A 12,973-nucleotide genomic window follows, 5' to 3' on the forward strand; every position below is an offset into this window, starting at 1 on the left:
TACATATCCCAGCAGCCCTTCACAATTCCAGTGCGCATGCGTTGTGATTCTCCCCACCCGCATCTGTATCATTGGGGCACTCGAGTTCCTGCTTATTATGCAGCTGCTGAAGGGAGTCATGACTAGTGAGTGTCTTTCTAATAACGGCGCCATCGTGCCTTGGGGTTCTCTTAAAATGTTTTTAAAATTATCGTTTCATTTTCTAATTATTTTTTTTTTGAAAAATAAATAACTAAATGTGAAATGAGGCGCCTAAATTATTTTTGATGTTGTTTGAGGATTTCTGTCTCGAGGCTTGTTTGTCCCCAGACCCTGCTTTAAACGTTCTCCGATAGTCCCCGAGCACCTTATTACTCCTGTCTGAGCCATTCTTTTCCTGGACCGCAGGTGTATGCGAGTGCTTTTAAGTAATCGCTCCAGTGTATGTTTTTCAGTTAGATCTTATCTGTCTTCCTCTAATGTCTGATGTTTTAGTTTCGGTTTGCAAGCTTTCAGTCAAGTCGGGATAACTCTGGTTTCTGACAGGTGGTTCGCACGTGCAGGAGAATGAGGGACAGTGCTGTGCTGTAAAATGGACGGTACCGCTTAAGATAATGGTGTGGATTCCCACGTTGCCATTACAAAGAAAACTTTTGCGCAAGCACAAAAATAACGTGGAGTAGAGAAAAAGGTGCTGCCCCCTCTTTACTCTTGCTGAGCTGGCTTTCTGTTTGAAGGGAGTGTTTTAGAGGGGTTCATTATAAAATTTCATCCACTTTCATGATGGTCCGCCTTCAATCTAAAGTGGTACAGTTCAGTGTAACCGCCACCCCTTTCCTGTCTGCTACCCTTTCTACTACCTTATTTTCTTTCATATGTAAACTAGGCATGAGCATTTCTTATGTTCTTATGTTCTTATTTTGTTTGCTATTGGGAAAAAACCTCTATTTTCTTTATGGTTTGAGGTTTGTCCTCAAAAGCGTATTAAATGAAATCTGCTCTGTGCATTGTAGGGAGACACTTTCCTCATAACAGCAGCAAAAGCTGACCCTGAATGTGTGAATGTTCTTTTTTTCCTTCTTTTTTCCCCTTTTTTCTGTCACATCACAGTTGAGTCATGGCAACCCTGTAGGGTTTTCAAGGCAAGATAAGAGGAGAGGAGAGGTGTGCCCTTATGTCACAAACCTGGTATTCCTTGGACATCTCCCATCACTCTATTACCTAAATGCAAATAAGTAATCAAGAGAATGAAGAGCTCAGGGTCATTCTGTTCTATTCTGCAAGGCCCAGAGAATCTCTTTGAATTTTGTGATGCCTTAAAACTTTCTGAATTTGGCTTCCATATCTAGAATACTGCATTCCAGAATTCCATCAGGAGGATGAGGACTTTCTCATAACACCCCTCAATTGTAGACAGTAGTCCTCAGGAATGCACAAGGAGGGAGTTGGAGAAAATCACATCCTCATTACATTTTCCCTTTCCTAGGCTGTCTTACATCTATCACAGTTGTAAGAAAATAGGAAATCGGCTCTCCTGTTCTTCTGTCTAGACTGGCAAGTTTCTTCTTGGGAATCTATTACAGCCCCTTAGTGCAACTACCCAAATTATCTGCTGCCTCCTGAGGAAGGTGATTATACCCATGAGGCAAAATATCATAAATATGACACATCTTCTTTAAACCCTTGACCAGTAGATTCAGTTCTTGCAACACATCACCAATGCTATACAAGCATGCCCCTTTCTGTAAATGCTGGCCTGAAGTGGCTCTCACTTGCTTTCTGTTTGGCCTGTCTTGTGGGCGTACCATTCTGTGGAGCATTTGCAGTAGCAACAATGCAATCTTTTGCTGGTTTGTTCTTTGCTTTTTCTCGTTTTAAGACTTCCGGATAGCGCTTGTCCAGCTTCAAGTATCTGCTGCCAAAACAGAAAATCTGAATCGGGCCGCTGGGCTTGTAAAGACTGCAGCTGCACAAGGAGCAAAACTTGTAATTCTTCCAGTGAGTATTTAGGACTTTTTCTCAGCCCTTTATTCCAGCATGTTGTTTGTGCTTCGATCATGTGTTTTTGTTTCAGTTTTCCTCTCTGACTCAGTATATTTCCCACAATAGGCTCTGAAATAATTTAATGACAATTAATTACTCATTTCCAGCATAGATGGTTATAGCACAGTTTTGACACAACTTGGGCTTCCCTTGATTCTACCATGTTCGTAGAAAGATGCCAGGAGATAAAAAATAAGGCCAGGGCTAATGATGTAAGTTAAAAGGAAGAATTATTATTCAGCTAAAAATTCCCTATTCATTGCACCAACTTCAGGGGAATTGATTAGTCTTTCTTAGCTTTTGGAGATCTGGAGCTAGATAAAATGTTACTACCCAAACAGCATCACCTGCTATTGTAACGCCTGTTGTGGTTTTATTGTATTAGTATTATCATTATATTTTGTATTACTGTTTAATTGTATTTTAAGTGATATATATCACCCTGAGTCCACACAGCAGGGGAGAGCAATAGAAAAATCCAATTTAACTAATATGCAAATTGACCAATCCAGATATATTAGCACCATTAAGATTCCTCATCATGTCCCATTTGTTCATTCTACCTGTTGTTTTCTTGGCTCATGAACAATGAAACAAATTTAGTTAATTTTATAGTTGCAACAGGGTCTGTTGGTTATACATCTTTTTGACTGTATATCCTTTCTGGATTGTTTTAACCTGTCTTTCATACAACACTTACATTGAAATGTGAGGTTTGTTACCTTGCCCAGCAAGGATGTTGACTGGTGTCTTTTCAGTTTTATTGTCTCTGTTGCCTGAGTTGGCCATTAACCTTCAGAGTTGGTCATTAACTTCCTGCTGCCATTTATGTGACTCAACAGGGCAAAGGTCTTGGTATAGCATGCAAAATTTATATTAAGTTGGGAGTGTTTTCTCTTCAGATAATTGGCCCTGCAGTGTTACCTGGGCAAATGCAGTACTCCTATGATCTTTACTTTCTATGTCCACATACTTTATATTATAAGTAGTGGCTTAATCTATCATGAGGGCTTTTCTGCTGGGTCCATCAAGTATTTCATGAGACTGGAGATCTTATGAGAATATGAACTCTTTGATCAGTATTTGCCTCGTATTATGTAATAGCTAAGGTTATCTGAACCCCGAATCTGGCTCCAAGGAAGGAGAGCAAGAGAATTCAGAACTGACAATTCTTTGCAGTCATTATATTTGGATTAGGATAAAATTTTGACAACAATGTAAAATAACACAGTTGGCTAAGATGAGCAACACTGCGATGACCATCCACCCATGACCATCAAATGCGATGTCCACTCTTTTTTATTTATCAATAAATATATAAGTGCCAACTAATATTTGTTCCCTTAATTCTTCCCTATGTGGTAGCTGCCACCAGGAATATAAAGTTCAAAAAAATCTTTATCTCCTTTTGGTAGTGCGGACGAGCTTATAAGGCAAAGTAGATGGCTATGGGGTCCTCAGGAAAAGAGGGTGGAATTCCAATATTTTTTCAAAGCAAGATTTTATTTATAATTGATAGGTAACTTCAAGGTTTCATGCAAAATATTTACAAAATAAAACGAAATCAAACTGAGGCAGCAAATATTTTGAGAACTCACTCAACATAAATTCACTCTTGACACTTTCTGACAGCTTCTCTCTCTCTCTCCTAGTTCTCTCAGACTATCTTTGTCTAACAGTGTACTGAGGCTCTGACTTTCTCTGTATACACTCTGACTTTCTGACTAACTCTCTCACAGAGCTTTATGACTTCTCAGAAACCCTAACCCATTCTGCCATGCTCACACAGAGCTCCAACTCTCTGACTAGAGTTTTGACATTCGAAGTCTTTTTCACTGTGAAATCCTGTCACACTCCCCCAGTCCAGCACAGTCCTCCCAAATACCCACTAGAATTAACTAATCATAATGCTCTCTCATCCCCCTCTCACCCCTTCTCTCTCAAACTCAGCTCTCAGTTTGAAGACACGCACGCACACTAAAGTAATTTCAAACTCACTCTGTAGCTGTGTACAAAGACTATGAAAATTAGTTTGTACTGCCTGTAAAAGAAGACACATTGGGTTGGATCCCATGGATATTCTATTCATGGAAGACAGAGGAGAGTGGTCTGACACAATTACTCTGATCCCGTGACTTTTTGTCTGTGGCTTTTTGTCTCCCTTTCTCTAAAGGAAGTAGAAGCACATAAGTAATAACAATGGTGGGTTTATTTATTTATTTATCTATCAGATTTAATATACCACCCCATCCCCAAAGGGCTCTGGGTGGTGTACAACCAATAAAACAGTCACATACCATGTGACTTCAAGAGCAGTCCACTGTTTTATCAGAAGACTGCATTACAATCACCTAGTTTATTAGGATAAAGACAAAATTGCCATAGAGGTATATGGGACAAGAGGCTCCTTTTCTTGTTAAGGGGACACCACCTTCCTCATCTGGAGTGTTGAGGTTTTTTTAAGGGCTTGTGAACCTCTCCCCACCCCAGCTTTGATGCTGACTTTATTGTTACTGCTATTATGAGGACCGTGAATTTCCTTTTTTGAGATTCTCTTTTTTACATATAACAATTGATTCTTCCTCTTTTTTTGTCTTTTAATGTAAGGATTTTTCCTTGATTTCTGTTTGAAGAGAAATCAGTGCACCCTTTTATATCTTTAGCCCTTGTCTTATATTACACACCACAGTAATGGCAGTATAGGAAGATTTGGGAAGACACGGCCTGCCTCTGAGCATCTATAGAATTAGTAATTGACTCCAGATTTCTAAAAAGAGAAAAAGAAATTGCTGGATGTTAGCCAGAAATTGCATAAAGAGGACTTAAGAGAATTTGTGTTAACCCTGCCTTGAAATAATAGTTTCTCTTTTGTTTCCAAATGTTAGGAATGCTTCAATTCTCCCTACGGCACACAATATTTTCCAGAGTATGCGGAAAAAATCCCTGGTGAGTCCACCCAGAAGCTCTCTGAAATTGCAAAGGAATGCAACCTATATCTGATTGGAGGTAAGCTGCTGCATTTTCATGGCTCTTTCTGATTAATTTCTCTGTAGATTTCAGCAGTTTATTTCTAACAGTAAACGTTCTTTCCTTTGTTGGAAGGTTCTATTCCAGAAGAGGATGCTGGGAAGTTGTACAACACATGTACTGTTTTTGGTCCTGATGGTGCTTTGTTAGCAAAGCACAGAAAGGTAAACTTTTAATGCGTATGGATTACGGTGCATTCTAGTTTCAGACATATTTGCAGTTACCCATCTGATATAAACAGCACTATTCGCTGCAGTTTGCTTGGTAGAATTCTTTAAAGTCGACCCCCATAAAAGTCCACAACCCCAAACAGCAAACCCCTAACAGCAATACATTAAAGCTCTAAAGTGGTACTTCATTCAAAACAGTGGCTTAATCTTAGATGTATTCCTCCAAATCTCCATGACATACCTTTAGCTGTAAGCCATACCCAACAATAGTCAAGTTGGAGGGTTGTCTACTTAACACAGAATTGTATTCAACTATATATAGCCCCCTTGAACCTGTGAAGAGAATAACCAGTTAGTAAAATTATGCTGAATAATTTGCTAGCAATGACTTGGTTTCTTTTGGAAACAGATTCACCTGTTTGATATTGATGTTCCTGGGAAAATCCGGTTCCAGGAATCAGAAACTCTGAGTCCTGGCAATAGTTTCTCTGTGTTTGACACTCGTAAGTAAAGAGTCTTTATTTCACTGATAACTAATCATCTTTTGGATATTTTCTTGTTTCTGTTGTGGCAGTTTCTCATGCTAAGATGTATGATCAGGAATAAAGTTTTCACATCACAAAGTCAGCAGTTAATCAGAAATGCAGAGGGAAACACAATCAGTGCTGCTGACCTGAGGGGGACTGCTAGTATCTTGCCCATGTTAACAGAAGTGATTTGGGGCTGGGGGGGTGGGGTAAGGTTTTCTCAGCTGTGACTATCAGACTTTGAAACTCCTTGGCCCAAAAGATTCATTGTCCCCTCATTTCTGGCTTTCTAGAAGTGCATAAAAACTGCTTTTCTCAAAAAGCATTTGGTAACAGTTGAATTGATTGACAGATATGGTGGTATTTTGTTTTTGTGCCGCTGTTTCCTTAATTGCTGAGTGCCGATTTAATTATTTTTCTAGTTTGTGCTGACTTTGTTGCTGTTTTTAAAGATCAGTTGTAATTGAGTTGCCTTTACTTTTGTTTCATTTTTAGGCCTTTACTTTTTATTCAGTTTGGGCAACCCAATCCAGAGCTCCCAGTGGTTGGTCGCAGCATTGCTGCAGTGCTGCCCTGTCACCTTCAAGAAGTCTTCTCGACCTTCCCACCACCAAAAATCCCTCCATTGGACATTATGGACTTACACCACCCAAAAGTGTAGTGTAAGTCCAAGCCATGGCTGCTTACATTCCTGTAGGCAAAGGCTGGGTGGAAACCATCTCCACCAGGAGCCATGCCTTTGGAATGCCCTTGCTACACCGGCGAAGGTAGCAGGGGCACAGGAGTGCTGATGTGGTGCTGTCCTCCATGTCTGGCCATTGTGGAGGGCCATGGCAGCTGCTTGCCAGCAAATTTGCCACTTCATTGGGGTAATTGCCCCAGGGAGGGCAAATCTGCTAGGGCAGCCCCATGCCACTTCCATAGGTGGATTTGCCTCCCCCTGCAGATTGGGCTATTAAATATTTACCGTTAAATTGTGGAAATAGTCTAAATATAGATGTTGTCACCATCTGGATGTTCTCACCCCTGCCTTGTTCATATTGCCTTTCCTTTGCAAATTGAGATCAAATTATAAAAATGACCATCATTGTAGCTTTTTGGATCAAGGAGTGCTGTTAGACTCTGACATTTATTGTTTATTGCAAGTTTATGCGAATATCCTCTGTCATTTTTTTTCATGCAAAGAAGTATAAATGTAGAGTAATTTTCAAAATCTTCATGTATAGGGACTTAAAGTACAATTGTTCTCTCAGGCATATACTTAAAAATTGGGTTGTTACTTAACAGTAAGGTATAACTGATTGTAGCCCTTGGAAGCGGATGTTTCTGTTCAAGCTTACCAGTACTTAATTTTGTTTTTCGTTTGTTTCTTTGTTGCTCTGAGGCAGCCTACTGCAAGATAGGACTTGGGATCTGCTATGACATCCGCTTTGCTGAGCTTGCTCAAATCTATGCACAGAAAGGTGAGAACATCCTGCTGAGTAAAGGTGTCGGCTTTCTTGTACTTATGGGATATCTCCATAACTGGGAACCAGGGTTTTCCAAATATGCTGCTAGACCACTCTCCCATGTCTGACCGCCCCTCCCGGTCCTTTCTGTACTATGCATCTGTGTAACTGTAACAATACAACTGTATGAGAAATGGTGCCTCTCATTGGGGCTAGTTCAGGGGTCTGCAACCTGCGGCTCTCCAGATGTTCATGGACTACAAATCCCATGGCCAGTTGGCCATGCTGGCAGGGGCTGATGGGATTTGTAGTCCATGAACATCTGGAGAGTCGCAGGTTGCAGACCCCTGGGCTAATTGGACTAAAGTAGGAATATGCATATTTATAAATTACACCTATCAGGCTGCTTGGAAGAGTGATAAAATTGGTAGTGAGAAAAAAATGCCGTGGATAAAATGGAGGAAGGGACTGTGACTCAGTGGAAGAGCTGCTGCTTCCTGTGTAGGAAATCTCAATCTTTGGCCTATCCAGATGAAACTAACCAGGCAGTAGATGATTTGCAGAGTCCGCTTGAGACTCTAGAGAGCCACTGCTAATCTGAGTAGACAAATACAGACCTTGAACAACCAGTAGAAGGTATCTTCATGTTATGTTTCATGACCTTATGTGTTTATAAAGGTTTGGGTAGTTATGCAAAATGCTGGTCAGATGGGTAACTGCAGCAAATTGACCAGAATCACTGTATGAACCAGTAGCATATATGAGAAAGCAAGTACAGTACCTGAATGGTTAAACTAGAAGTTTGTGGCCACATCTTCAGTCTGAGTACTCCTAAGCAAAGTCACGATATCAATAGTGTTTGTTTGAGAATGTCTGCTTTCCAACACTTAGCTTCAAGTGAACTGACCAGAAATGTCTTCTTCCTTTGGGAGTACTGACATAATTCTTCCTTTGCTTTCTTACCAAGGCTGCCAGCTCTTGGTATATCCTGGGGCTTTCAATTTGACAACAGGTCCTGCCCACTGGGAGCTGCTGCAGAGAGGACGGTAAGGCATAACAACAGGTCCCCCTTCTCCACTTCACCTCATCTAGGTAACTTATTACATCATCTGAGTGTGTCTTTTTTAAAATAGAAGAAAAGCAGTGTAGAAATGCTACAGCTAATCTGTTTTTCTTAATTAAACCTCCCTTGCAATTCATATTATGCATCAGCAGCTGCCATCTAATACACTGGGAAGTGATAGCTAACTCAGCCCCATCTTAACTGGAGCTTTCAAATTGGGTTGTAACATTTCCTCAGAGTTTCTAAGAATAAATTTCAGATATTAAGGATTGTTCCTTCCTAGCTTAGGTTTTCTTAAGTATGGAGACATAGGGATGATTTTTACATTTGCAGACTCAAATATGGAAGTGTATAGGAATGCAGCTCCATGACAATGTTTTTCCCAGCTGTATATAATCCTTATGCAGTGACCTTTTGTCTTCCTTTTTTTCAAAACGCAGAGCTGTTGATAACCAGGTCTATGTGGTTGCTGTATCTCCTGCTAGGGATGAGAAGGCATCTTATGTAGCCTGGGGACACAGCAGTGTAGTCAATCCATGGTAAGTAACAAAATGCTCCTTTAATTAAGGTCTCTTTCACTATTATTATTGCCTTGATGCATTAGAAATATTAGCTCAAGATTAAAATGATAACATACCCAATAAAAAATCTAAAACACTTTAATCCTTGAAATAGAAACATTGTTCTGGTCAATAGAAGCCAGGGATTTCTCGCCAGCACATACAAAATAAATATTTAACTATTGACTTTATAGGTGTCTGTGAGAAGGTACCAGAGATGCCTTTTTCTGTGCCATTTAGGGGATGTCAGAAGGGTATTCTTGCTGTGAAGTTTTGGAGTGTAAAATATATAGCTTTTCAGCGCAAAGGAAGGTAGTGTGGCAGAAGTGATTGAATGGAACTAAGCTAACTGAAGAAACTCAAGAAGAAACTCAAGGGCTGATGCCCCTCATTTGTCAGCAGAATCACTAAAGTGACTTTTTAAAGGTCAGGTCTCACCTCTTAGTAACCTGAGGCAGTCAAGAAATGGCTTTTACTGCCCAAACAAGCCATGGAGTGCACAAAACAAAAAGGGATTTGTGGAGATCAGTGATAATTTTGATTTGAGCATCTGTTCATAGGAGTGAGAAGGAGGAATTGCCCAAGGTTTAGATCCAAGAGGAGTTCCTCTAACCAGTTTTAAGAAATCTTCTTTAAATAACCATGCCTTAATACTGACTTTTCTTTTCAGGGGGGAAGTCATAGCCAAAGCCGGCACTGAGGAAACTGTTATATATGCAGATATAGGTAAGCCAGTGGGCGTGGTTTTGGTCTTTCAAGTGCTAACGTTTCTCATCTGCCATGCTCTCATTGAATAGTGTAGTTCACACCACTGCTTCTCAACCTCAGTTTCTTGTGTGTAGAATGAAAATAAATGACCATCCTTGAAAAGTCATTGTGTGAGTATCCACAAAGACAGGCTGAGGAAATTCAGGGATAGATAAGGCAGCAAGCGTGTTTTTGATCTTTCCAACAACTGAAGTTCGATCTAGATCCTCATGATGAAGAGAATTACTGTTAACGTAGGCCTCCTTAATTTTGCAGACCTAAAGAAGCTTGCAGAAATTCGTCAACAAATCCCCATTTTTTCCCAGAAGCGTTCTGATCTTTATACTGTTCAAGCAAAGACTGCATGACGTATGTAGTGACTTGGATCAGTACACTTTGTGCCTTTTCCTATGTTCTGTGTATCTATGTTCTGTGAAATTAAAAAAAGACGTAACCATGGTAGAAGAGACAATTAAACCTGATCTATAAACATCTTGACTTCTACGTGACTATCTAGAATGGCTGAGTTGTAACAGCCCAGAAAGCCACTCAGTTGGGACCTGGGTAGTGATGTAGTTAACCAGACCATCTTTTGCCACCATCCCAGTAAGCACTAGCAGCCCTGCGCCAACACTTCATGACGAATTGGATAGGTGCATGGCATTGCTGCTCAGTGAACTGACTTCACGACTAATGACAGAGGTTGCTGCATACATATTTCTGCTATCACCTGAATAGCGAACGCTGCTGCTGTCCTTGCCCATGTCTAAAGCTGCTTCCATAAGTATTAGGGACTGCCTGCAACAGTAGAAGAGTGGACGCCTGTTTGGACTTGGACATGTACACAGTCATGTGCTGCACCTTGCTGCCTCCTACCCTTCCAGCCCATCATCTCTTCTCCAGCAGAGCTTTTCATACCAGAAAAGGAGGAGAGGGGGAGGTGAAAAGAGGCCTAAGGCCAGGCTCAGGCTGTGGCTAGGAGGTGGAATGGAGGCTGGAAGCCAGTACAGTCCTGACCAGGCACCAATTCTGTGGAGCACCAGTAGTTTAAAATTAGAATTTGGATCGAGGTAGCTCTGGGAGTGAAAACTCAAGGGCCATTTCTGCACGGTGGCGGAAATGGCGAGGTCGGCGCGCCGACCCGAAGATGCTGTGACCGTCCGCATGAACGGTCCTGGGAAGAGGCGGGACGCCGGCACCGCGGAGCGCCAGCCGTTGGCAGAATCCTTTCCTTCTAAGCCGCCGAGGCCTGGGGACACGCTTCTGGCTCTGCGCCGCTTGCTCCAGCGGCGCAGGGTAAGCGGTCCCTAGGCCTCGGCGATGCGCCGGAGGCCCAGGGACAAGGTAAGTGCCGGGTGGGGGAGGCGGCGTGAAGCCGCTGCCGTTCGCTTGGCAGCGGCTTCACGGTGGCGCATCCCCAAAAAGAGCACTTCCCAGCGCTCTGGGAATATGCCGGCTTCAGGCCGGGCGGGCGGCACGAGGGCGGCGCGGCGGTGCTGCAGCTGCGCCCCCTGTGCGAATGGCGGCCTGGAGACGGCGTTTTTACCGTCTCCAGGCCATCATTTTATGCCCGTGCGGAAACGGCCAAGGTTAAACTCTCCTGCTGACTAAAGAGAACCTCCATTTTCATAGGTGGGAAACCTGTGAACACCAGTTCCAGGAGGTAACATCAAGGGAAGGCCTTGGCCTCTGGGCACTGCTTGTTGCCTCTCCAGGGCAATTGGTTGGCCACTCTGCAAAACAAGATTCTGGGCTGGATGGATTACTAACCTGTTAAGGTATCCTCATGTATTACATTCATCAACTGAACGCATGTTCATGTGTGCATTGTAAGCACACCCACTGATGCTGACATTTTTAAAGCAGCAAAATTTTAGTTGCATTACTCTCATGTAAAAAAAAAAGTCTGTAACCATCATTTGGGGTGTATCTGATCCCAGCCTCCCTGATTCCTTATTTTGTTTGCTGCCGGAACAGGAGCACACACAAATCAAGTTATTTGCATACCATTACACTGCAGCATATGGTTCGTTATACCCTGTGCTACTAACCAGAAATACAGTGGTACCTCAGTGTTCACCGGCAATGGTCAGCGAACACTGAAAACGGCGAACACTGAGGCACCAACGCCATTTGCGCATGCGCAATGCCATTTGCACACGTGCAATGCTGTTTGCGTAGCCTTGGAAGTCGGCGGAAACTGAGGCTACCAACGACTTCCGAGTGCAGAAGATGGCGGTCAGCTATCAGCGAACACCAAAATCGGCGATTACTGAAGGCGCCAATTACCGAGGTACCACTGTATGTTCATGTTGTTGCAGTGTGACTTGACGGATAAGTGCCTTGGTTCACAGCTTCATTTCTACCAATTTGTGCTATATATGATGGTTCTTTGCAAGGTCTTGTACAGGTCTAAAGTGTAGGCCAGAAAATGGTACAAATCTCATGATCCAAATGGTTGCTCTTTGTCACAGTTCTTCCTACACCTTGCTCTTATACATCTTGTATGTTAGTACTCATCCCACACCAAACTCTTTGCTCTTCCTTCACTGTAATCTGTTCTCCTCAATGTTTTTACCTTCAACTCAACATTTTTTACCTGAGTTCTCTGAAACTTGGAACAGTTTATACTTGTCACCCATAAGGTCATCTGTTTGAAAATTTATACTGATCAAATAAATATTTTCTCTGAACAACTGAATATTCATCATTCTTAAAAGAGAATGTCTTCCACCTACAATCACAGTTGTAGAAGGTAGAGTTTAAAGTCTACTTGTCCAAGTGAATGAGATGGGGAAAATGTCACAGATACTGCCAGCAATATAGGGGAACAGGTGCTAAACCTGACTTCCCCCCGCAAAAAAATTCATAGAAGATATTTCTGTACACACCTGGTCTCTCAGCTAAAAATGCCAAAAAGGACATTTGACAATTCTTGGAGAGGGACAGGAAACATAATTATATGGCCTTTTTGTAGATTAGAGCTACCTTACTCATATCAATATGTATTGTGGAAAGGAACTTATTATGGAAAGGAGCTTATTATTGTTTTCATTGTATTATGGCTTTTATTGTAACCTGCCCCGAGACTGTTGTAAAGGGAAAATAAATCTAAATAATTATTTTATTTTCATTCTTGCTAAAAAATAGATAGCTATACTGAAATATATTTACACTGAAAAAAACCTTTCATTATAGGGTAACGGGGTTTGAGCTGGTAGATTTTTCAAAACACCTGAACTACGCATTTATAAGGGCTTCTTTATGGTGTTATAATCATTACTAGTCTTACTAACCAATACTGTATGAAAAAAAGAAACTGCACAATATTTACTGATGCACCAATAAGTAGTTTTTGTCTTAAATTTTGTCAGCTTTGGTATTTTAACTATTCTAACTATTCACCAAA

General features: G+C 41.6%; 1 protein-coding gene across 1 annotated transcript; it reads left to right on the forward strand.

The window, feature by feature from the left end:
• The first annotated feature begins 44 nt into the window (after positions 1-44).
• Positions 45-12,257, forward strand: NIT2 (nitrilase family member 2). The gene is made up of 11 exons (XM_048494472.1): positions 45-125; positions 1,859-1,977; positions 4,908-5,028; positions 5,125-5,213; positions 5,629-5,722; positions 7,135-7,209; positions 8,162-8,240; positions 8,698-8,796; positions 9,488-9,543; positions 9,841-9,933; positions 11,197-12,257. Exons 1-10 carry the CDS (start codon positions 98-100, stop codon positions 9,930-9,932), a joined length of 852 nt encoding a protein of 283 aa, XP_048350429.1. The 5' UTR covers positions 45-97; the 3' UTR covers position 9,933; positions 11,197-12,257.
• The last annotated feature ends 716 nt before the right edge of the window (positions 12,258-12,973 follow it).

This window comes from Sphaerodactylus townsendi, linkage group LG04 (assembly GCF_021028975.2).
Source record: "Sphaerodactylus townsendi isolate TG3544 linkage group LG04, MPM_Stown_v2.3, whole genome shotgun sequence".
Lineage (NCBI taxonomy): Eukaryota > Metazoa > Chordata > Lepidosauria > Squamata > Sphaerodactylidae > Sphaerodactylus > Sphaerodactylus townsendi.

Excerpts from the sequence above, each read along its gene's own strand:
- NIT2 (XM_048494472.1), top strand. The coding sequence starts at position 98 with ATGCAGCTGCTGAAGGGAGTCATGACTA. Across the intron at positions 8,241-8,697 it reads GAGCTGCTGCAGAGAGGACG|AGCTGTTGATAACCAGGTCT; the intron begins GTAAGGCATAAC and ends TTCAAAACGCAG. Across the intron at positions 8,797-9,487 it reads AGCAGTGTAGTCAATCCATG|GGGGGAAGTCATAGCCAAAG; the intron begins GTAAGTAACAAA and ends TTTTCTTTTCAG.